The sequence below is a fragment of the Diplotaxodon limnothrissa genome, linkage group LG14, assembly GCF_057381915.1.
Source record: "Diplotaxodon limnothrissa isolate DT_005_m linkage group LG14, D_limnothrissa_male_GT1.1, whole genome shotgun sequence".
Taxonomy (NCBI): domain Eukaryota; kingdom Metazoa; phylum Chordata; class Actinopteri; order Cichliformes; family Cichlidae; genus Diplotaxodon; species Diplotaxodon limnothrissa.
Window position 1 is genome coordinate 15,284,909 of NC_140609.1, and position 25,133 is coordinate 15,310,041.

General features: G+C 41.4%; 1 protein-coding gene across 1 annotated transcript in view; it reads left to right on the forward strand.

The window, feature by feature from the left end:
- si (sucrase-isomaltase) overlaps nt 1-19,640 on the forward strand; it is a 67,952-nt gene extending 48,312 nt beyond the window's left edge. Inside the window, exons 31-47 of the mRNA XM_085371709.1 lie at nt 4,763-4,891; nt 5,094-5,210; nt 5,354-5,416; nt 5,551-5,667; nt 5,779-5,869; nt 6,024-6,162; nt 6,842-6,975; nt 7,145-7,179; nt 7,799-7,915; nt 11,475-11,623; nt 12,432-12,516; nt 12,612-12,668; nt 13,096-13,220; nt 13,555-13,643; nt 15,812-15,861; nt 17,996-18,160; nt 19,563-19,640. Coding sequence (XP_085227835.1) covers nt 4,763-4,891; nt 5,094-5,210; nt 5,354-5,416; nt 5,551-5,667; nt 5,779-5,869; nt 6,024-6,162; nt 6,842-6,975; nt 7,145-7,179; nt 7,799-7,915; nt 11,475-11,623; nt 12,432-12,516; nt 12,612-12,668; nt 13,096-13,220; nt 13,555-13,643; nt 15,812-15,861; nt 17,996-18,160; nt 19,563-19,640 — 1,740 coding nt within the window. The remainder of the gene's footprint in view (nt 1-4,762; nt 4,892-5,093; nt 5,211-5,353; nt 5,417-5,550; nt 5,668-5,778; nt 5,870-6,023; nt 6,163-6,841; nt 6,976-7,144; nt 7,180-7,798; nt 7,916-11,474; nt 11,624-12,431; nt 12,517-12,611; nt 12,669-13,095; nt 13,221-13,554; nt 13,644-15,811; nt 15,862-17,995; nt 18,161-19,562) is intronic.
- The last annotated feature ends 5,493 nt before the right edge of the window (nt 19,641-25,133 follow it).

The window sequence follows — 25,133 nt, forward strand, 5'->3', positions numbered from 1 at the left end:
GCACCCAGGAGCGTTCCTCTATCCCGTAGCCCTCCCAGTCAACCAGGTACTGAAAACCCCGACCCCGGCGCCGGGAGTCCATGATGCGGGTGATATTGTAGACCAGCTGACCATCCACGAGCCGGGGGGGCGGCGGGGCCCTGGAGGGAGGGCACAACGGGTTGGAGAGCACCGGCTTGACCTGAGACACATGAAAGACATTGTGAATGCGCATGTTGCGCGTCAGCTTGAGGCGGACAGACACAGGGTTCACAATGGCCTCAACGGGAAAAGGGCCAATAAACTGAGGAGACAGCTTCTTCGACTCAGTCCGTAGCGGCACAAAACGGGTAGCCAGCCATACTTGTTGACCGATGGTGTACACGGGGGCCGGTGTCCGGCGACGGTCAGCGAGGGTCTTGTTCCGCTCCTTAGTACGGAGCAGGGCAGCCCGAGTCGTCCGCCAGGCACGACGGCACCCGCGGAGGTGAGCCTGTACAGAAGGAACGGAGTGCTCACCTTCGATGGCCGGGAGCAAAGGTGGTTGATAGCCCAGGGACGCTTCGAAGGGAGACTTGCCCGTGGCGGAGGATGTGTGGCTGTTGTGGGCGTATTCGATCCATGGAAGCTGTTCACTCCAGGTCGATTGGTTGTGCGAAGTGACACAGCGGAGGGCAGCTTCCAGCTCCTGGTTGGCCCGCTCCGATTGCCCGTTACTCTGTGGATGGAAACCGGAAGACAGACTGACCTTGGCCCCCAGTGCGGAGCAGAACTCCCTCCAAACACGGGACGTGAATTGCGGCCCCCTATCCGAGACGATGTCCTCGGGGATCCCGTGAAGACGGAACACATGGGAGGTGAGGAGCCGGGCCGTCTCCAAGGCCGAGGGGAGCTTCGGGAGGGCGACGAAGTGTGCAGCTTTGGAGAAACGATCGATAATGGTAAGTATGGTGGTGTTACCAGCGGAGGGCGGCAGGCCCGTGACAAAGTCCAAAGAAACATGGGACCATGGTCGAGCTGGTGTAGGGAGAGGCTGCAGAAGACCCGGTGGAGGGCGGTTCGAAAGCTTATTCCGGGCGCAGGTCGAACAGGCGGCTACATACTCCTTGGCATCCCTAGTCATAGCAGGCCACCAGAAGTAACGTCGGAGGAACGAGCAGGTGCGGAGGACCCCAGGATGGCATGAAAAGCGGGCGGTGTGAGCCCACTGGAGAACCTGAGAGCGGACGGCTGAAGGAACGAAGAGGCGACCAGGTGGACCAGTGCCAGGATCCGGTTCGGTCTCCAGCGCCTCTTGGATGAGCCCCTCGATCTCCCAGGAGATGGCTCCAATTACGCAGGCGGCCGGGAGGACAGGCTCAGGGTCCGAGTCCTCCCCAGTGATGGAGAATTGCCTGGACAGGGCGTCTGGCTTTACGTTCCGTGTTCCTGGCCTGTAGGTGATAGTGAAGTCAAAACGAGCGAAAAACAGTGCCCACCTGGCTTGCCGGGAATTGAGACGTCTAGCCGAGCGCAGGTACTCCAGATTCTTGTGATCCGTCCAGACGATGAATGGTTGTGCTGCTCCCTCCAACCAATGTCTCCACTCCTCCAGGGCCAGCTTGACGGCCAGAAGCTCCCGGTCCCCGATGTCATAGTTACACTCTGCTGGGGAGAGACGGCGAGAATAAAAGGCACACGGGTGCAGCTTACCGTCCATCTGTTGCGACAGAACTGCCCCAACCCCGGAGTCCGACGCGTCCACTTCCACAACGAACTGCCGTGTAAGGTCCGGTTGCCGGAGTATGGGAGCGGTGGTGAACCTGTCCTTGAGCAGGGCGAAGGCTCGCTGAGCGGCAGAATCCCACTGGAAGGGAACCTTGGGAGAGGTGAGTTTAGTGAGAGGGAGAGCGATTCTGCTGAAATCACGAATGAACCGTCTGTAAAAGTTGGCGAATCCCAAAAAACGTTGCACTTGGCGGCGATCAGGAGGAGTAGGCCATTCCACCACAGCTCGCACTTTCTCCGGATCTGTCCGCAAGTCCCCCTTCTCGATAATGTGGCCCAGAAAACTCACAGACGACACGTGGAAGTCGCACTTCTCCCCCTTCACAAAGAGCCGGTTCTCCAGAAGGCGTAGCAGGACCTGCCGGACATGGACCTTGTGCTCCTCGAGCGTCTTAGAAAAGACCAAGATGTCATCTAAGTACACAAACACACAACGGTTAACAAAATCACGAAGGACATCATTAACCATCGCCTGAAACACCGCGGGGGCGTTAGTCAGCCCAAACGGCATCACGAGATACTCAAAGCGGCCCCGATGCGTATTGAACGCGGTCTTCCACTCATCCCCCTCCCTGATGCGCACCAGGTGGTAAGCGTTGCGCAGATCCAGCTTGGTAAAGACGGTCATGCCCTGAAGCAGTTCAAAGGCGGAGAAAAGCAACGGCAAAGGGTATTTGTTCTTAACAGTGATCTGATTAAGGCCCCGAAAGTCAATACACGGCCGCAGCGAACCATCCTTCTTATCCACAAAAAAAAACCCAGCCGCGACAGGGGAAGAGGAGGGGCGAATCAACCCCGCCGCCAGCGACTCCGAGATGTAGCGCTCCATAGCATCCCTCTCAGGCCGGGAGAGGCTGTACAGGCGGCTAGACGGCAGCGGAGCTCCAGGAAGAAGATCGACGGCACAATCGTACGGGCGGTGCGGGGGAAGGGACCGCACCCGATCCTTACAAAAAACATCCCGCAGATCATGATAAACCCGCGGAACCATCGAGAGGTCCGGGGCGTCCGACGGCGAGGCCGTGGGTGGGAGCGAAACGGGGGAAGCCGCAGCCCGGAGGCAGTTCATATGGCAGGCCACACTCCAACCTAGTACGGCACCCTTCTCCCAGTCGATATGCGGGTTGTGGAGGACAAGCCAGGGGTGACCCAGAACCAGCGGAGTGAGAGGAGCCTTAAACGAAAAAAAACAAATCCTTTCTGTGTGATTGCCAGAGAGAGATAATGAAAGGAATTCAGAAACATGAGTGATGTCAGGCAGGCGCTGGCCCGACAGTGCGTGAACGCGGAGGGGGCGTGACAGAGGCTCCAAGGCGATGTTCAGTTTGGCGGCGAGTGAGGTGTCAATAAAGTTCTGCTCAGCCCCAGAGTCAATGAGAACGGAGAGAGAATGAGAAACAGTCCGAACACGTAGAGTAGCCGGTAAAAGAAGTCTGGGGAGAGGGCTTTCACTCGACAGATCGCCCACCAGCACCCTCACGATCACTGGTGAGCGCGCCCTTTTGCCAGCGTTGGGCAGGAGGAGACAGAGTGGCCTTTACGGCTGCAGTAAACGCACTCACCGGAGGCAAGGCGGCGCTGGCGCTCCGCGGGCAACAGCCGCGAGCGCCCAAGCTGCATGGGCTCTTCCCCATCCCCGGCGTCGGCGTCACACAACCCATGGGCCGCAGTAGGGGTCCCACAAAAGTCCAGCGGGGCATGCCCCGAACGCGCGCGTGCGCTCCGATGTGCGCGCACCTGATCGTCCACCCGCATACACAAAACCAAAAGCGCATCCAGGGAGGAAGGTAGTTCTCGGAGCATAAGTTCATTCCTTATTTCCTCATTAATATTAGTGAGCAATGCACTTTTAAGGGCCTCTTCCCCCCATTTCGCCTGTTCAGCCAAGGTAGAAAAGTCAATAGAAAAATCAGCCATGCTGCGTTTACCTTGTTTAAGCGCAAGCAAGCGCTGGCCGGCGGTGGCAGTTGTGGCTTTCCTGTCAAACACACCTTTAAACTTAGTCAGAAAGTCAGAAAAGGTGATGTCCGGCTCCGCCTGAAGCGCAGCTTGAGCCCAGGTTAGAGCACGGTCCTGGAGTAACTGGATGATATAAGCGATTTTCGCACCATCAGTAGAAAAGTTGCTGGCGAAACTGAAGGGTACACTGAGTGAGAAAACCAGCACATTTATCAATCTCTCCCGTGAAAGCCCTGGGAGTAGGGAGGAATCTGTCAACGTGAACAGGTGAGGGAACAGGTGGCGCGACACTTACAGCTGGAACTGGCGCCTCCAACGGAGGAGCGGCGACCAGAGGAGCGGCCGGTAGCGCTGTTAGCTGAGCCACGGCCTGTGTGAGGTTCGCGAGCTCTGCTCGAAGGTGAATGAACATCTGCTCGTGGCGTGCCAGCATCGCGGCCAAAGTGGCGAGGGTGGGAGTCGAGACCGCTGGGTCTGCTGAATCCATTTCCGTGGCTGGATGATTCTGTCACGATCTGGTACAGGGATTCAACGCAGAGCGGTAAGGTATCTCCAAGGTGTGGTTTATTTACAGTGCAGTGCAATATATGTACAGTGAAGGGATCCAAAAACTCCGGGGGGAATCACAGGGTCACTCGCTCACGTCTTCTCCGCTCACACTCACACACTTTCCCGTAGCAGGGAGGTCGCAGGTCCGGGGGGGGGGGGGGGGGGGGGGGAGATCTGAAGCAGACGAGAAGGCAGGTCACCAACAAATCACAAGTCACGGATATGAAGCACAAGAGCTGTGAGAACACTAACGTTAGGGGTACAATCATCCAGCGACGAGAGGATCTGTGTTCCAGCCTCAAATAGTGCTCCCGGTGATGATGGGTGAGTGTTGTCAGGTGTGTGTGTGGGCCAAGGGCGGGAGCCCACAGTGAGCTCCGCCCAGGCAGAGAGGGAGAAAACAGCAACAGCAATTGTAGCCTTGTGGGGCCGACCGGGCAGGCACGGAGACCATGACAAAAATGTTAGTTTAAATTTTCTTTTAAGCTTCAATTGGCATCTTTTGCAGGATGTGCAGTATGCAGACATTGACTACATGGAGCGTCAGCTTAACTTTGTCCTGGACAAAGACTTTCAAGGACTGCCTGCCCTGGTTGATAGCATGAGAGACGAGGGCATGAGGTTCATCTTCATTCTGGTAATAAGATATTGAGATCTTTACATTGAAGTAAAGCTTAATCATTAGCAAACACAAGGCAGATGTAAATATAATAAAATAAAATTGATTGACTCTAATGTCAAATGTAGTGTAATTTCCATTTTATAAAGGATACATCTTACTGAAAATCTGCATTCTCTCATGTACTGAATACACAACACTTGTGCATTTCCAATTCCAGGATCCCGCCATCTCAGGTAATGAGACCCAGCCCTATCCAGCTTTTGAGAGAGGGATAGCAGCAGATGTTTTCATCAAATGGCCCCAAACCATCAGTGATGGCATTGTGTGGGGGAAGGTAAGAAGGAATGAATGTTCACAAAAAGTTAAACAATATATACTTCAGGATTTGCTGTGTTGAAAAAGAGAGATTGTGCATGTTGTGTAGCAATCATTTGTGCTATCATTATTTTTATTATATTTATATTATAACTGTTACAGGTGTGGCCTGATTATCCCAATGTCACTGTAGATGAAAGTCTGGACTGGGATACTCAAGTAGAGGTACAATATTTTCTGTATTCCATATATATGTGTGTGTATATATTTGTGTGTATGTGTAGAGAGACAGAGAGAGAGACATTAATCATTACTGGGCTCTTTCAGTTTTCATAATTTCATTTTCTTCTAATCTCCAGCTCTATAGGTCATACACCGCATTTCCAGACTTTTTCCGGAACCAAACGGCAGATTGGTGGCACACAGAAATTAAAGATTTCTATGAGAATACCATGAAGTTTGATGGTATTTGGATCGTGAGTGTCCTGAAATAGAAAATCCAATAAAGGCACCTTGTTTCTGTTTACCACTGATTCTACCTGATTTTCTTTTCAGTTCCATCATCTATACTTTATGTTTTTTTGAAGGACATGAATGAGCCTGCAAGTTTTGTCCATGGCACAGTTGGAGGAAAGTGTCTTGGTGATCCAGTTCTGGAAAATCCGCCATATATGCCACGTAAGACAGACTACAGTATTTGTTTACCATGAGAAATAATTAGGTTATTTAACAATATCAACATAAGCTGTGTGTGTGTGTGTGTGTGTGTGTGTGTGTGTGTGTGTGTGTGTGTGTGTGTGTGTGTGTGTGTGTGTGTGTGTGCATTTTGCAGCCTTGGAGTCAAAACATCTTGGTTTAAACCATAAGACTCTGTGTATGAACAGTGAACAGATACTCAGTGATGGAAGAAGAGTCAGACACTATGATGTCCATAGCCTCTACGGCTGGTCCCACTCCAAGCCTACCTATGAGTAAGTATATATGCATTTGTATGTGTGCCGTATGTGCCTGTTTGTGTGTGTGGTTTTATGTGTATTTTATATATGTGCTTTTGTGTATTGCTGTTTTCTTTCCTGCCAGCTTCAGAAGCTGCTATACGGTATTGTTTTATATATAACAAGTGCATTTTTCGCCTACAAAAACACAGTTCTTTTCATTTTATTTTAACATGAAAGCATAAGCTATCCATGTAACTCAACAAATATGAGAGCTGCTCAAGTTTTATGACATAATAATCACAACATCCAGGCCATTTCACCCGAGAAATGTAAATCATCCCAAAGAAATGCTGATGTTGATGATGAATCTAAATCAGAAACCCAGACATGGAAGGTAAAACACTGATATCTTAAAGCTAGAAAAGTATTTAAAAAGACACTACTAATTTACATGTAAATACATATTAGTCACCCAGCTTAATCATTTCCAGCGATTAAGAACCCCGGAATATACTTTCTATGTGTTTGGTTCACGAGCGACTTTTTGTCTTTAAATATATTATCACCCCCTGCTGGTAATGCAGCTTCTGCAGAGGCAAAGTGTGAAATCGACATGCAGAATTGGTGTTTCTATGACACGTTTTGTGATATTGGGTTGTTTATTTCCATATCCATTTATTTCCAAATTTCTGTGTCCTTCTTCTTTCCACAGTGCCCTTCTGGATGTGACAGGTAAAAGAGGCATAGTGGTCACCAGGTCCACCTACCCCTCTAGTGGAAAATGGGTTGGACATTGGCTTGGAGACAACAATTCTGGTTGGGATCAGCTTTACAAATCCATTATAGGTACATACAGATATAATTGTTTTCTTTAAGATAAAACTTGTTATTCATAATTAATGGTATTCAACAATAATTATTTGGGTCTTTTTTACTTAGAGAAAAAAGTGACAAAAAACCCAAAACAAAAGAAAAAATACAAATCCACAACTTTCCATATTCCTTTCTTCTACAGGTATGATGGAGTTCAGTCTGTTTGGCATCTCTTATGTAAGTATCATCATCTGTCCGGCTTTTGACAAGATGTAATCTTATTGAGCGATCTTGCCCTCGCTAAATAGATTACAGTAGCTTGAATTATGTTATTTTGTTTGCTTGACCCATTTGATCAGAGGACATTGTGAAATACAACGCGAAGCATGCGACTAGAAGCCCCACCTCACTAAAATTCCCATGTATTACTCCGTCAGGACATGTTATTAAATTAGCAGTCCTGAATGAATCGTACATTTTATATTCTTGTCCTGGCTCTCTCTGTCTTTACTTGTTTGCTTTTTTCTCTTTGCGCCTCCTCTCCCCTCGCATATTGTCTTTCTGTCTTTTCTCCCTTCTGTCCGTCCAATAATAGTTATAAACTGACACCTTATTGATTCTTAATTGAAGACTCATTTGCATGTGTCCAGCCCAGCTGCAAGGTTATACGATGGAAAGACATCTCAGAAACACGATGATTGCAAAATAAATAAACTAAAATACCATGACCCCAGTTCCTGTAGATCAGAAGTTCTTTGTAGATACACCTGCTCTTTGATACACATGTTTCTTCTTTCTGTCTATCTCCATCTCCTCACACACACATTGATAAACTCAGACTCTTTGTCTCTTTCAGACCGGGGCAGACATATGCGGGTTCTTTAATCCAGCTGAATATGAGATGTGTCTTCGTTGGTCACAGCTGGGTGCCTTCTATCCATACTCACGCAACCACAATGGCAAGGGTAACCCAGTGAGTGAATTAAAAATAAACTTTTGTAGACTCAAGAGAATATATAAAAAATGTTTATATATGGACTTGGTGTCTTTCTTACAGAAGAGGATTAGGGTCACAGAAAAAAAAGTGTGTATGTTTTTTTTCCTTCTTTTCCAGAATTCTGAGGAAAAAAGTCAGAATTCTGACTTTAATCTCTGAATTTGGACTTTTTTTCTCAGAATTCTGGAAAAGAAGAAAAAGAAAGACGTACCCACTGTTTTTTTTTTGGAAGGCGCCCTAATCCTCTTCCGTACTTTCTTCCTCACGGTCTTTGTTTTTTTTTTTTTAATCATACTTTTCGTTTCGTAAAGTGAAGTTATGCCCAGGAGTCCAGGAACAATTTTTTTTAAACCACTGAATAAAAGCACATAAAATGTCCTTAAACACACTTCAGAAGATACAGCATCGGCTACTTACATGAGTATATAAGAGCAAAAACAAGATTAAATGTCACCAGTGCAGTGTATATGTAAAATATAATGTTGTTGTAATGATTTAAATATACATTAATACATTTTTGTTCAACTTTTAAATTGCATTTGTAAAAATTAAATATCAATCATCTGGGGGAAAAAATATCAGCAATTCCACGAAAACTATGACATTGTATATCCAAAAGTAGTCATGTTTTTATATTCATGAAATCTTGTAACTTGCATTTGCCTAAGATTAAACTTTACAACATTCAGCTCCGAATGTTGGATGAAGGGTATATGAGCTGCTTCTTCTGGCCTTAAATGACACAAATCAAGGTGCTCACTACATCTGAATTCTCCTATTGCCAGCATGTGTTTGTGTTCTGAAAATATGGGGTCAAATTCTACTGATATATTACGAACACATACCAGCTTTTGTGCAAACTAAGTTACTTCCTATTTCCTTTGCCATCTCTTTCTTAATCTCTGTTTGACATACGTGCACACCCACACAAACACACAGAAGGATAGACCTGTTCGGCGGTGTTGTGTTGGTGGCATTCATTCAAGCGCTGACCTTTAAAAGCGTTGGAACACATCTGAGAAATCCAATAACGCCCGTCCGGAGATCGATCCCACCAGGCGAAATTTCTCTGCTCTACAGTCTGCAATACTAGACAGGACACAGTTGTGTATGTATATGTGGGCGTGTGTTTGTGTGTGTGGGTCAGTGCCTGTGCTTTTTAACAACATGGAGTGGGGATATAATTGAATTCTCAAGGTGATCTGGGCACCACTGCACACCACCTAACCTCCACACACACATGCACGCCATGATACCAATTGTTTAATAATGGGTTGCAAATGGATGTTTAAACATGGGTAAAACTGGCAGAAAAAAAGTACTCACACGGCAGGAGAGGGTAGCTCAAAATGACAATTTCAGAGGAAGCTGTGAAGTCAGAGAGAGAAAAAGTCAGAGGTATTAGGAGAGAACTGATGAGCATGCACACTGTGTATTTATAGCAACCTGGAGAAAAAAAACACACAAAAAAACAGAAGACCTGTCAGGGAAAATACTGACATGCAAAAAAAAAGAGAAGGAAGAGCTGAGGAAGTCATATGCTTTGAGAGAAAGCAAGACAAACTACGGATAAATCAGTGGCGATGTACACAAGATGACAATTGAGTAAGTTAAATGGCCTTGACACAGGCTAGTAATAATGATGTGAGAGGTGGGAAAAGATAAAAAAAAGAAAAGAAACTATTTACCACTTTTGAAGCACAAATCTGAAAAGGAATGTATTGAATGAGAGTAAAATGTGGCTTTTATCTAGCACAGCCAGATAAAAGCTATGCAATCATCAGGCAGTTAGTGACTGCAACATCTAGTCTGCTTAACAAGCCATTTGACAACGAAGTATGTAACAGCACAAACCAGACTGGAGGGTATCCAAGGTCAGAAACAGGGGAGACGGAAAGAGAGAGGAGAGTTTTTGCAGAGTCATTCCCAGAGCTCCGTCACGCCTAGTGTCTCTTTGCCCTCAGACAACTTTCAGTGTTGACCTCTAGATAATTTTCACCGCACTAGCAATATACTGCCGTGTCCACAGTGATATCAGAACAAAATTAATTAAACAAGAGACCTTCTCGACCAAGCCTTGCTTCAGCAGGGCAGTTATATTGGAGTCATGTATATTGTTATTCACCCAAAGGGACATATTACTCTTCATCTAAATATATTTTCTTTTTCTGATATGAGCTATGCAAAACAGAAACTCAGATGTTTATTAGATAAGGTGAGGGGGTAGATTCGAGACAGATAAAATGAAAAGAATGACCATATACTGAGGAGGATATAAGAATGGGTAATGCAGCCAAACAGATGGCATCTTTATTTTCTTTGAAGGAGCGAATGTCTTGCCTTTTTCCTTTTGCATTTTGCCACTATAAATTATATGAATTCATAGCATATGGACCCCACTTTTCTTGCACATCTCCATCAATCCCATCTCTCGCTTTCTATGAATGAAAATTCTACCTTGAAGGTTTTGCAGAAAGTGGTATAACTGTCAGGCCATGCAATATATGTGTGGTGTTTTAGATTGTATGAAACAAGTTTGGGGATATTTTATGTTGGTTATTGTAATTCTTATGTGCTTTTGTTTAAAATTGTTTGGCCTTTTTTTTTTTTTTTTTTTTTTTTTTACGAATTGTGTTTCAATATTGGCATCCCCTAAATTCATTATCAGAGAGTTTGGGTGGCTTTAGGTACAAGTGTAAGAGCTTTAGAAAAAGATGACTGAACCATGTTTTTGAAATTGTTTCACCTTGCATCCTAGAGCCTTCTCCAGTTCTACAACCAAAAGGTGGAGAGTCCCAGGTATTTAAACCCAAACTAGGGTTTAAATATCTAGGACTGCTATTTGGTAACTGTTAACCTGAATATATTGTGATGATGTTTAGACAGATTAACACATGCTGATAAGCTTCTAAAGTACTTAGAGTAATATAATGTATACACATACATACACAGCACACTGTAACAGAGAGCAGGAAAACAGCATAAGAATCACCAACCAAACTAAGTTTCTTTATCTTTTTGAGTCTTCCAGTGCACGACCCAGACACACAGCCATATAAGCTTCTAGATAATCCAGACAGCAAAAATTCACACAACTGTGAAACACTGTAGCCAGTGATTGATGGGGTGCTGTGTCTCTTTGTCAATGTTTGCCAGTGGTTAACAACTCATTGCTGTACTAGATCAATAGGCTAATTCAACACTGCATTTGTGTTTTTAATTTCTTTCAAAAGGCGACGCATATCGACTTGCTAAGCGCAAAAACAATATATTTGTCTGTTTGCCGTAGACAAACATAGACACAGACAGTTACATTTAAGAAAATGAAAAAAAAAAATCAGATCAGATCCAACTTGATCCTAAAAGTTTATTAAAAAAGGGAAAAAAATCCCTTGAAAATTTGGTAAATGGTGATTGGTGTATTCATTCATGTGCTGTTAGGTTCTGTATTTAGTTACCACTGTCCAACAGTTTTTTAAAAAAAATACAAATTTTGTTAATATCATGTTTAATGGTTTGTTTGTTTTTCTTTTAGAGGCAAGATCCTGTTTCTTGGGATGCGGCATTCGCCACTGCAACCCGGGATGTTCTGAACATCCGTTACACCCTCCTGCCCTATCTATACACTCTGATGTTTGAGGCACATACGAAAGGAAGCACAGTGATCAGACCACTTTTACACGAGTAAGTGTAAACCGACAAAACACAAGGCTCTTATCTTTGATGATAATTTTTGGGGCGATTTAGCATTACATTTAGTCACTTTATCAAATAATTGAGCTATTACCAGCATGGATCTTTCATCCTGATCACTGGCAAGATGACCTGATTTTATACTACACTGCTTCTCATTAGAGAGCAGTGTGCAACGTAACATGAAGAAGTTTCTGAATTTAAAAAAAGGAAACTTTCTCTTTAGTGTACAACATGTTTTCAACCCCAGTATCTTTTAATGACTGATAACACAAGTTATATCATGTTTCTAAAAGAAGGCTTTCACAATTGGCTACAAATGCTAAGTTAAATGGGAGATAAAACTGACTTTAACTGAGTGTCCATGAATTTTGTAGTGAGGTAAGGTTGCTTTGAGAAATGGGCTCTTGAAAATAACTTGAACTGGTAAGAAAATTAGAGTTGTATTCCTTGCCACAACAGCTGCCTTTAAAAAACCCTCTGCACAAGGCAATGTGACTGTGTAGTGTAGAGGCCAAGCATAGATGACTGTGGCTGCACTTGGTAGCTCCCAAATGTGAATGTGTGAAATTGTTTGAAGAAGAAGACATATTTATTCATTTTAAGAGACTCTTATAAAGTCACAGATGGTATTTAAGGAGCTGGCACGGTGAGTCTGCAGGGTTAATTGGCTTGCATCTGCAAACCGTTGAATTCTGAATGAGTACTTGAATAGTCATCTGGGTTGAGGATGCATAAGAGAGCAGTGGTAACATTTCTTTCAGTCATGTTTAATGGCCTCTGTGGTTGTATGTTGTAGGTTTGTGGATGATAAAACTACATGGGAAATCTACAGACAGTTCCTGTGGGGACCTGCCCTGCTCATCAGCCCTGCACTGGACCCAGTATGGTGCAACATGTGCACACGTTTTGTATTGTTTTTATTTTTTTTATAGCTTTAAGGTTGGCTCTGATTTTCTTTAACTGATTTTTTTGACAGGGAGTCACAACTGTAAGAGGATATATTCCTAAAGACCGCTGGTATGACTTTCACACTGTAAGTACTTGTTCGTAACAACAGTAAAGTATTTAGTGTCAAAGTTCTTGCAGAATGCTGAGAACTAAAAGGTGCCTCTGTTTTACTGACTTAACAATTTTAACAGGCTAAAATAAAAACTACAACAAACATTCACCTGACAGTAAATACAGTATGACAACACCATCACGGAGCTAGAGCTTAGCCACTACAGAGAGCACCTTAATAACAAAAACCTACTCTGTGGGGCTAAGGGAGTCCCATCTGTTAAACAGCATTACAACCCCTTGTCACTATGCACACATACTAACACATTTCCACATATGCTAGTCTGTGCTTTTAGTCTCTACCCTACCGATGCAAAGGACCTGTTGAATTAAATTAATCAAAGATAATAACCTGTAGTATTTCTAGTACTTTAATAGTATGTAATTATTTCTTTCATCAGGCCAAAGCTGTTGGAGTGCATAGCACAATGGTTGACATGCCAACACCCTTGAATCATATTAACCTTCACGTCAGAGGAGGATATATCTTACCCTGGCAGAAACCAGAGAACACTACATATTACAGGTAAGTGAGCATACATTATGACTGATACATCTTGAGAGTTTGCAGCTACAGGTCAGCATCCTGTGTGTTGTATGACTTGTGTGTGCACGCTCGCGTGTGTGTATGTGGGGCTTAGTGCCTGTGCAGAAATGCAGAACGGAGCATATATCACTTGTGTGTTTGAATGAGAATGAAAGAGAGAGAGACAGTCAGAGGGCGATGACTGTTCCAGCAGGAAAGAGGTCAGATGGATCCCCTCAGCAGGAATATATTTGTTCTCAGCAGCAGGTATAAATAGACATTGTCCTCTATTACAACAAATCTATTACAACCCTTTCTGCCCCTTTTGTTTTAGTCGGAAGAATCCTTTAGGACTGATCGTTGCCCTGAGTGATGCTGGAACTGCCAAGGGATCATTCTTCTGGGACGATGGTGAAGGAATAGGTAAGCAAAAGGTTACTTTTGAACACGTACAGCCACCAAAACAGCAAATACTGTATGTGTTCATGGAGTCATTATTCCTGAATAGTAAAATGACTCACTAATTTCGTTGTTCTCATGACAATGACAATAAAGTTTCTGATTCTGACTAGAACTACATTTTTTTTCTCTCTCTTGTTTCCTTTTGTTTTTTGTGGAGTGGCCATTAATAATAGCCATAAATAAGAGTTAGCATAAGAAATGCAATCACCAGACAGTTTTTTTCTAGGCATTAATAGCTTCACTGTCTAGTGAGGCTGTGCCAGGCCTGAAGTGGACCCAAATGCAGAAACTCGTGCACGGAAAAAGAAACTTTATTAGCAGCTTTTTCTAGCAAATAAAGCTGCTAAACTTTATTTAGTATAACTTACAGAAAACAAATTAAAAATCTAGAACATAAAACTATGAACAAAATTCTGGGACACTAGAAGCACGGAAAAACCAAAACCAGAAACACAGGGAGACTTACAACACATGAGGGGGTATGATACGACAAAGGAAAACACAGGGCTTAAATATACAAGGGACTAATGCAGGGATGAGAAACAGGAGGGAAATACAGCTAGGACTAATAAGACATAAGGAGACAACAGGGTGCAAAGGTAGATACACTGACATAGGACATGGGACTGTCAAAATAAAACAGGAAATGACATGAACATTGAACCAGGACACAAAACACAACACCAGGAACACAAGGCAGGCACAGAGACTAAAAATCACAGAGGTGCTAAAGAATAACTAAGGAACACGAAATACAAACGACTAAACCACAAAAAAGCCCACAAAATCCCAGAACATAGAATAAACAAAACCTGACTCCAGACCATGACATTCACATGAATATCATGGTACAGGAAGAGCAGTAGAACATTTTAGGTATTTGTATCACAGTTTCTAATCTTACTTACAACCCTGTAACCAGATACGTTTTCAAACAGGAAAATCCTTTTTTCATTCTTATCTTGAAATTTACATTTTCTGGTTTTTTTTATTTATGGGTTTAAATCACCTATTTCAAAAACTGATATCATTACCACAAAAGACAGAAGTGGATCAATGGCCAGAACTTGATGCTTTTTAGTGGACGAAAGCTGCTAAGTTGGTGTGCAAACAAAAGAGATCAAGCTTGTTGACGTTGTATGATAAGAATAACAGGCTTGCTGTTTAAATTACAAGATGTGCACTGATTAATGAAAGATACAGAACATTTTGGAAAATTAGAAAATCAGAATCCACTAATGGCTTTTCATCCCAGTGTGTGTTAAGCTCCTGCGCAGTTAGTTATTCAGTGAAAGTAATTCTGCTACTTTCACTGAATATGAAATTCAGTATGGATTTTATCAGAAAGACACAGTGAGCTACAACACGTCTATCTCTACTTCCTCGCTTATTCTCAGACATGCATATTTACACATACACGAACAGAATCAGTCTCAGAAGTGCTTCTGTGAGAAGATGCACTCGTCTGTGGACGGTCTGTTTGTGTTGGGACAAAGGAGAGAAAGGCAGATAGTAAGCAAGTGAGGAATGCATAGAAGGGGAGTGACAGAAACCATTACAGTAATTCCCTGTGTCACAGCCTAGAGATATGCTCTCCATCACTCCTCTTTTATCTGGTCCCTTGCTTCTCTCTTCTGCGTCTCCCTGTCTGTCTGCCATGTAGCCTTCCTATGTCTTGCTTGCTTGCTTTGCCTCTCAGCGTATCGCTTTCTTACCTGTACTATCTACTTTTCTGCTTGTTTCGGCTTCCGCATTTTTAAGTTTTACCTCAGAGGTTTTGCTATTCTCTCCGCTGTCTGTCAGGTCGGTCCAGCTGCAGCACTCATTGTGCTACTCTGTCATTCACTGGTGTTCTCTCGTGCATTCAACTGGTTTTACTTTCAAGCATTAATACCACCTATGTATATTTAAGTGGCATAGCCAACTGTTTATTTTACTTAATTGGGTTTTCTAAGGTGATTATTTACTTGCTCTTTAGGTAATATTAATATGAACTTAAACCTTGATCAACACAAATTTTTATGCATCCCTTATTTGTCGCTGCGTCGCTCATTGCATAGTCACATACTCCTTTGCATACCCTCCATGCCTCTGCTCTGAATGTAATTCACTCCTGTTTCTCTCCTCAGACACAGTGGAGAACAAAAAATATCTTCATGTCACATTTTCAGTGACGTCGGTGAGTTCAATGGCCAAATACAAGCCATACTTCTCCCCCCCCCCCCCATTATCATCATTATTACTATTAATGCAGCAAGACAAGCAGATCAGCTGATACCTTAGCATTTAAAAAGGCTGTGGTGGTGTGTGTGGCTGTGGTCAACATAATTTTGATCAGGTGCAAAGCTTTTGTTGTGCATGAACCCTAATCAGAATTCTGTGGCCTAAAATTAACATGCTTAGACAGAAGAGCCTGAAGTTGAGTGGATATGTTAATGCAGATTTCGGTGTGTTTCTGGCATTACAAATGATTTAATAATCCTGCCTTTTTAAGGCAACCTCTAATGTAGAACAAAACATTTTTTAGGGATTTATGTGGAAAGAAACTAACTAACTAACAGAAACAAACAAAAAAAATCCCAAATAATCAGACAAATAGTTCCCAAAGGTATTATGACAAACCTATTATCTACCTTGTATAAAACCTCTAACCAGTAAGTACATTGTCTCCAGGCTCACAAATCAGAATTATGTTGAAATGCAAACCTTGTGACTCACCACTCAATCCAGTTTTGAAGTGCATTTTAAACAGGTTTTCTGACTCTCTATTAGCTCTCATGTTTCTTGAGACTTTCTGTTTTAAAGTCTATATGCTGATGAACATGAACAGCTATATGCTTTCTGTTTGATTTCCTCTTGCTGGTTTGGGGAAATCAGAAAGGAACATGCAATACTCCAGAAAGGTCACATACAGTCCTTTAGTTTATACACTTTAAATACTTTGTCTACCTAAAGTCCAGGATCAACCAGGATCATGAAGGATAACAGAGTAAAGTCATGCAGGTGCAGGAAGAGCGTGTAAGGACTTATTCCTTGAATTTTGGTCTGAGACAACAGTGCCAACCCTGGCAACACCATGCCACCATGCATAAACAACTATCAAGCTTATTGAGTGAAGTGGATGAACGAGTTTTGTCCACTGACATGAAGACATTCTTAAATCAAAACATAACCCTAAAGGATGTGTTATCTATAAGGAACAAGATAGTAAAGGATTCACTTGTGATTCTAATGAAGTTTTACAAAATTGAATTCAAATTTGGCACCAGCAACAGAGTTGCCTCATTGGTGTCTTTTGGGGTAAATTTTAAAATATTGCTACTATGTAAGGATCATATCCTTCTGCAAAAGGTATTTAAGTTCGTTGAAAAAAAGAAAGAAAGGTGGCCTATGTGTTATGGCAAAGTTTGTTTGGTAACAACTTGATAGTAGTTCAGGTCGGACATGTTAAAAACTCCCGAATAGCTAGGACCAGTGGGAATAACCCAGCCACATTTGCCTCTTTGCCAGGCAAAAACCCAAAGGCACACATTAATACACACATCTAAACCCAAACACACACATATATGCAAAACCCTACAACATACACTTAAAGCTACCGTGGCCAAACATCTGTGGCTGTCCTCTGCCTACAATCAGGCTCAATTCAAAGCAATTTCACACAGCGATAAAACAGGCACTGCCTGACAGCCAAAGAGGGAGAGAGAGGAAGTATGTGTGTGTGTGTGTGTGTGTGTGTGTGCACGTATTTTGTGTGTGCACGCATGCGTATGTAAGTGACTGTGGGGATGTATGTATGTGCGAACAGGCAGATGTGAGAAGATGAGGATAAGTTGAGCAGAAGCAGCCTGGCAGATTAGCAGATCGTATGCCACTTTGGATGTCTATCTGAATGTAGGTGCGTATGTGTGTGTATTCGTATATGTGTGTTCTCTTAGCTCTGTATGAGTGTTGGACCTCAGTACAGCTAAAAGGAATCAGAGTAAACAACATTACCTGTTGGATATAAAACTATAGGACTAAAAATAGAACTATATAAGGAAGAGATTCAAATAGTAAATCTCACTCACTGAAAAGATGAACCAAAAAATAAACAATAATGCATGACTGGGTAAATTTCATGACTCAGCTTAAACATTTTTCCAGCAAAGTGAATATGAAGTTCATGATTGTTGTTATCTGTCCTGTCATGCAATTCCTATAACAATACATATATTCCCATAACACAACAAAATGACATTGTGTTTTGTACATATACATATATATGATTCCCCTTAACGCCTCCTCTTTGTCTTCATCACTTTCAATTTTAGAACACTTTGACCAATGCTGTGGGAACATCTGGCCTGGATGCTGTAGATTATTTGAAGCTGGGTGTGGTGAGGATTTGGGGCGTGGGAACTGAGATCACAGAGGTTACCATAACTTTAAATGAAGGCCCTCAGCCACTAACCCCACAGCACAACCTTGAATCACAGGTCAGTACATTTCTGGAACACTTAATTCAATTATGGTTAATGCCAATGTCTAAATATTGTGTATATCCACATTAAAATAAAATTAATCAAGTATTATTCATTAAACTACAGATGACCGTATAAAACCTAAACTGCATATAGGAAATGGTCTATCACCACAAAAGCTCCTAACATAAATTAAATGTTGAAATGAATGTTGTGATGTTCAAAAATGAGCGTTGGTGCTCTGTAGGCAAGCCAGAGGTTCATGGTCAATAAAGTTCAGCCGCAGAAGGAGGGTGTGTACCAAAACATGACATGAAACACAGATTTTCTAAAGCCTTAAGATACTCAAAATAAAAGTATAAATAATAGCAATAAAATTCTCAGAATCCAAATACCCAAATTGTAAATAAGAAAGAAGAGTTTGGGTCATGTGTAAAGATCTAAAGCTGTTTTGCAGTGCTACATTGGTTTGAGGTGGGAAATGAAAAAAAGGAATTAACAGTCCAAGAGGATAGCATGTATTCCCTCTCCTCATTTGGCTTATGATCAAATATTCCTGTCAAGGTTGTGTACTGTACTCAGTGCACTTATCAGAAGCATGAAAATGATAGCAGCTCCATAAATAATGGTAGATTAAAAAGCTGTACATTTATACTGTTCTTGAGAAGATGGACAGGGAGAAGCCAGACGAGAGGGCAAGAATTGCAGATGAAGAAAGTCAGAATGACAGAGGACTCAGTGTTTGTGTGTGTTGGGGATGCAAGGATGGGTTACGAATACTGAAAAGACAGAAAGATGGTTCATCTGTAGAAAGAAGGGAAGGACAGGCAGTACTGGTGGAGAGAGGGAGAATGCATCACTGTAACTAGATGGAGGGAAAAAATAGAGGTGAAAGAGATAAACGTGAAGAATGAAGGATGTGTGGGGGTGGGGGAGAAAAAGGGCAGTGAGGAACAAGAAAAACGGAATAAGGATGACACAGTATGTGCATGGTAATAAGTAGTTTTTCAGCATGAGACAATCCATTTATCTTCTTAAGTATTGTCTGATGGGGTAACAACTTGAAAGAAATAGTAAGCAGCTGGTGCTGTGTCAGTTAAATACAGTGAGGTGGGAGAGCTATTTCTGTCTGGCACAGGACGAGATGTTTCATCCTGAAGACGTATAGGCCTGCTCTTACTGTCATGCACAAAACACGTCTCAGCGTCAGCTTGTTTAACTTTACTGGAAAGATGTACTGTGTATATATTAGAAAAACTGAATTATTAGCCTTTAGATCAGATCCAATTTATAGAACAGAACAGAAGGCAAGTGCTGTACATTCAACTCTTAAGTCCTGGATGATGTTTATTTAAAAAATAGTAAACGTGAGCCACCAATGAAGAAGTAAAACTGATGTTTCCTCTTGCTTTTACAGGAGCTGACCATAGATATTACTGATCTGAATGTGAATGTGCAACAGACTTTTCAGTTAACATGGAAGACCAAGGCTTGAGTGCAGTATTTGTGTTCACTTGTAAAAAAAAAAAAAAGATATCTTAAAATAAGGGTTCATTAATTTAAACAAAGATGTGAAGAATACATTTTGTTTTTGAACATGAAATGTGAAACCTCAGTGCCTCCCATCAACCTATAAAACCGAATAATGTTTTCCTTTTTACCGTTAGACTGTGCCTTTAAAACAAATGTTTGATTTACTCTAAATAACTTCAGAACTTTATTGTCATTCAATATCCTAAAATGTGTGATACCGTAGACAAAATAATGACTGCCAATCATGTCTATGGTAGGAATATTTTTTCTTGCAATCATGTATACATGCTGATTACTTTTAAGAAAATGAGAATAAGGTAATGTTAGGATCCAACTGCAATGAACTCTGTGCATCATATGCATGTCGTTCCTGCAAATAAGATATGAATAAATCAGTGAACTAAAAACTGTGTTTGGTCTTCTTCTCCAGTTGGGGTGGCTGTAGCTCAGGTGGCATTGAGGTTTTGTAGGTACTAAGAATTTAGTAATAGTAAATTAAGTTTCATTAACTCCAGTTTGTATTTTGCGCTTGTGTTATTGTCATTTAGTGCTGTGCTTTTGCCACTTGTATTTTTCACAGTAGATATGCGCAGACTTGTGCATGTATGGGTGTTTGTGTGGGTGTGCCAGCATCTATTTATAGCTCTCACCTGCAGCAAGCTGTCTACCTGTGCTTTGTCTCATCCCATTATTTTCCCATATAATGATACAGCCATCCATTATTCAGCCTGCAGTAAACCTAATGATGTCAATTTAGCCATGGGCACCTCAAATTGATTTCCACTCTAATCGCCACTCCACGGGAAGCAATGTGTTTGGGGGTTGCTGTAGAACGTTGTGTTTATGCGCTCATGTCCAAAAAGTTTAGAACTGTGATGAATCATTCTAAGCCCTGTGTTCAGGTTAGCTATTGTTTTGAAAAGAGAATTTTTACACTTTGACTGTGAAAACATCCTTACCTTCAGTGCCTCTGGGACTAATTGAGCTGATGATCTGAAGAGGCATTCTTCCTGGATTCATACTGAAGTCATTACTGGTGTAAGAAAGAGATAAAGACTGTAGACTGTGAATGAATTCGAAGTTTTGTATTCTTCACATTCCTGGTGGTTACTGGTTCCTTTTTTTACACATATATATTTTCTCTCTCATTTTGTCAAAGAAAGAAAGTTAATAATGAATTACCCCTGACACTACCATGTTTTGAATTTGTTGTGAATGAGACTTAAATGCTTTCTTTCTGTCAAACATTTGTAAAAATTGACAACAGCATTGGCTCAGATTTTTCTTTTCATCATTTCTGCTTTCCTGTAATTTCCAGCTCAATTTTGTTCTCATCATTCTGGTCAAATCTCTTGCCTGTCTTCTGTGAATCAATTAACCTCACTCCAGTTCCACATGGATGTAGCCCAAACTACATGTTTTGGAAGGGTGACTGGTTTGCAATTAGTTGGCCACCAAAGTTTTCTGCTCTGTACCACACAGAGGCTTGTCGAATCAGTGTAGGTTAGAAAGATTTGGGGTTTTTTGCTCAATGTTAAAATTTCTAATGCTCAGAAAAAATCACTGCTCTCGCTTTTCTTTTGTTTTAATATAATCCCCGTAGTCAACCCATGTCAAATACGGGTCTACTCAGTACTTTAAAGAAGTGTTCCTTAGGCTTGAACGTCTCTCTCTGGGCCTGACCCACTAGATAAACACGGCAGGTTTCCTGTTCTCAAATATGTCATCATCCCTCTGGCCCAATCATTTTTACCCATCTTCTGTCTGCCAATCAGCCTCTGTTCTGTGCTCTTTAAATCTCAGTGCTTAGTGCTGTATTTATGCAAGATACAATATACTCCAATAAAATCCTATTAGAATGTTCCAGATTCCTGAAATTTGAAAAAAAAGGGGGAAATCTGATATAAATTCAAAATACCTAAATTTATCTTTAAAAAAAGCTATTGAAAGAGAGCTGTAACATAAGAAAATGTGCATAATCATGTTCATTTATTCCTCATTGTTGGAGATAGTCGATACAGCTAACCACGAGCCTGCTATAAGAGCAGTTAGTTATCAAGGTAACTGCCAGCCAAGATTAGGCTTAAGGGTCCTAAAAATTATAGTTTGCCTGTGATAAATAGTTGGATTACATTCACATTCAGACTCAAGTCAGTAAGTCTGACAATATTAGATGCCCTTCAGAGAAAGTTTAGGTAACACTGCCAAAACAGCGGTGCTTACACTGCCAACAGAAAACTTCAGGATATCTTTGACAACTCACCTGAATATCACTGCCATCAGTCATAAGTGAGCTTCACTGACTTATCGACCCGTATTGGAGCCCTTTCACAAATTTCTACATCTTCCTCTGGAGTAAATAGACAATGAATACTTCAGACACCCACCATTTTGAGAGCTGAGGTAAACAGTGGACTGACAAGCTACACTTACTACAGATGAAAAGTTGGAAGTGACTCAGATAAAAACACTAAATATTTATTTGACACATATCTGGGATTTTTGTTGTTGTTGTTGTTTTTTTTAATCCCTGAGTTATTTCTATATAAATATGGTGTGTAAAAAGTGTTTTCTTATTTTATACACAAACAGTAAAAGAAACTTGCTGGCTGTCTATGGGTGTATAGCAGGGCTCTCCAACTCCAGGCCTCGAGGGCCCGTGTCCTGCAGTTTTTAGATGTGTTCTTGATCCAACACAGCTGATTCAAAGGGCTAAATTACCTCCTCAGCATGTCTTGAAGTTCTGCAGAGGCCTGGTAATGAACTAATCTTTTGTGACCCAGGGCAAGATCTAAAACCTGCAGGACACCAGCCCTCGAGGCCTGGAGTTGGAGACCCCTGGTGTATAGGGTACAGAGGGCTAAATGTCAAGCAGATATTAGGTAAACAAAAAACTAGAGCTTATAGTATTTAATGAACCACGAGGATTTAAATTTAAGGATTTAGAAATTAAAAAAAAATCTACATACAAATAAATAAAATAATTAAAACGCACTGCAATAAAAATTAATCTTTAAAATGTATACAAAAAATATATACATAATATATATTTAGGATATTTTTAACAAAAAAAACATAAATAGCATTCTCCATCAGTGTTCAAATAATTCAATTCTAGTTCCAGATTGTCAAAACATGATTTTCGCATGATTTTTCTAAATTAATGAGGTCCAACGCTTCTTATGGATAGTTGTCTTTTTCTCTGACTTTCTAAAAGAGAAGCCATCTTAGCAGAAAGCATGCCTTCAAGTAAGTTGCAGTAACAGTAATGTGTCTTTGTTCCCGGGGTGAATGACAGATACAACAGAGGCACAGATGGGTGATGGGGGTGGGGAAATGAAACAACATAAAAGACAGAGAGAAAACACTGTGGCAAAATCAAAGTCTGTCAAATGTGACAGGCGCGTGGGTGCGTACACGTGTGCTATTAACATGTTAGCAAATGGTGTGAATTATATATTTCATATCTTTATGCATATGCCATATTTGAACTATTAAGAGCTCGGCAAAATCACCTGTGAGGTGTTACAAAACCAGTAATAATGAAAGTCAAATCCATGAGCACATTTCTGTGACAGTCACATCAGAAAAACAGCAAGGTGCGTAAAATGTCACCTGTCACAATAAATTCATATGCTAATTTTTCAGGACAAGCTGAATCTTGAAAATATGCATCATTTTAAAATTAGAAATAGTTCATCTCTCATGGATTCGCAACGCCTTCCCCCCACAATCATATACACAGGCCTTAAAATGCAAATATAGAATATAGACTTGACCTCGTCTCCCTTTCTTTCTTTCTTTCTTTCTTTTTTTTTCTCCCACACGGTTTTTTCTGTCATATTTTCATCTGATGAAGACAAATAGTTTAGAGACAATGAAGCAGAACCCTACTGAACCAGGTCCTTACAGCCAGGCTCACCATTTGACACACACAAGCACTCTCACTTACACACAAACACATAAAAATGTCACCTGTTTGACATGAGTAGTTTCACCCCTCACATTTGCTGATCTGTTGCTCATTTAGGGAAGTCATCTGCCCAGTGAGAGCTAACAGTGCAACTTTTATAGACGCATGAATGGTTCCTGACCCTGTCTGAAACACACAAGAAAACGCTTTCACAAAACCTTCTGTTGTAAATAAATAAATAAATAAGAGGGGGAAAATCAAAAAGCAACTCTGGATAACAAAAACTGAAAGGGAATGGGGAGGTGGGTTTTAAGGTTGGGATGCAGGGGGTTGTGAAAACATTAAAAACTAATAAACATAATGAAAAAATTAAGTAATTTATGGTATTTGTTAGTGTAACATAGCTTGATTTTTATGCATGTTCTTCTAATAATCTATTATTGAGAAATATCTGGCTAAAATGCCATTTTTGTCTGTGATAAAAACTTTTAAGCTGGCAGTTTTAAAACTGAATGAAGAACCTGCATCACTTTTTTCCCACTTTTTCCACTTCGCTGATCATTTGAATGTAGGTACAAGTCACATTGAGAATATTGATATTTCACATGGACAGCCTGCTAGCAAGTTGTTGTAGCACTTCTAACACGATTGTCTGTATAAACCAAGTGCAACCAAATACGAAACAAGCAGAAGAGCTGCGTATTAAATATAGCTAATGCTTCCTTTGATGTTGTGCAGACACAAAGTAAACATGTTTGTTTTCTTGCTAGAACTGATTTGATTCCATTCACTGATTCTGATTGGCTTGTCAGGGCAAAAATGAGCTGTCCCATTTTATGGCACTGAAAGAGATTATGTTGAAGACAGACAAAAAAACAAGACCGAATGTGGAAACCTGTTTATATTTGCTGAAAAACCTGGTAGAAAATGTAATTCAGAGGCATTAGCGTTTCTTTTATACTGGAATGTAAATTGTTTCGTTTTAGACCTACGAACAACATGGCCTGTCAGTCGCACTGTGCTGCAGACTGAAAAATCTGCTACAAAGCTACAACTGTTGAATTGGTTGTGACATTCATGGTATCCATAATGCTCTTCTGACATGTTTTTCCTCTGTTGAATCAGCATGTCAAACTTTGTATTTATTGTGAAACCATCTCCGACATGGATAGCCATAGAATTCCAGACAATGAATCCTTATGACTTTAAGCCTTTCTTAGATTCTGTCTTAGATTTTTTACATTCTTAGCCATAGAATTTAGCAACTAATGACGTGCCTATCATTTCAGTAAACATGGAGGAAACACTATAGCATCAGCCAGCATCTCAAAATAATATTAATTCTGTAGCTGAATATTGTACATTGTACACGAGGAAAAATTATGTTGATTTAAACATATGTGTGACTAACTTTAATCAGTAAAGATAAAAATTTGATCCATAACATTGTTTGTTTTTTCCAACATAAAAACGAGGATTAATTTAAAAACATGACTGAAGGGACCTTTTCCTTCAAAAGGGACATTTAAAGATGAAGGATAC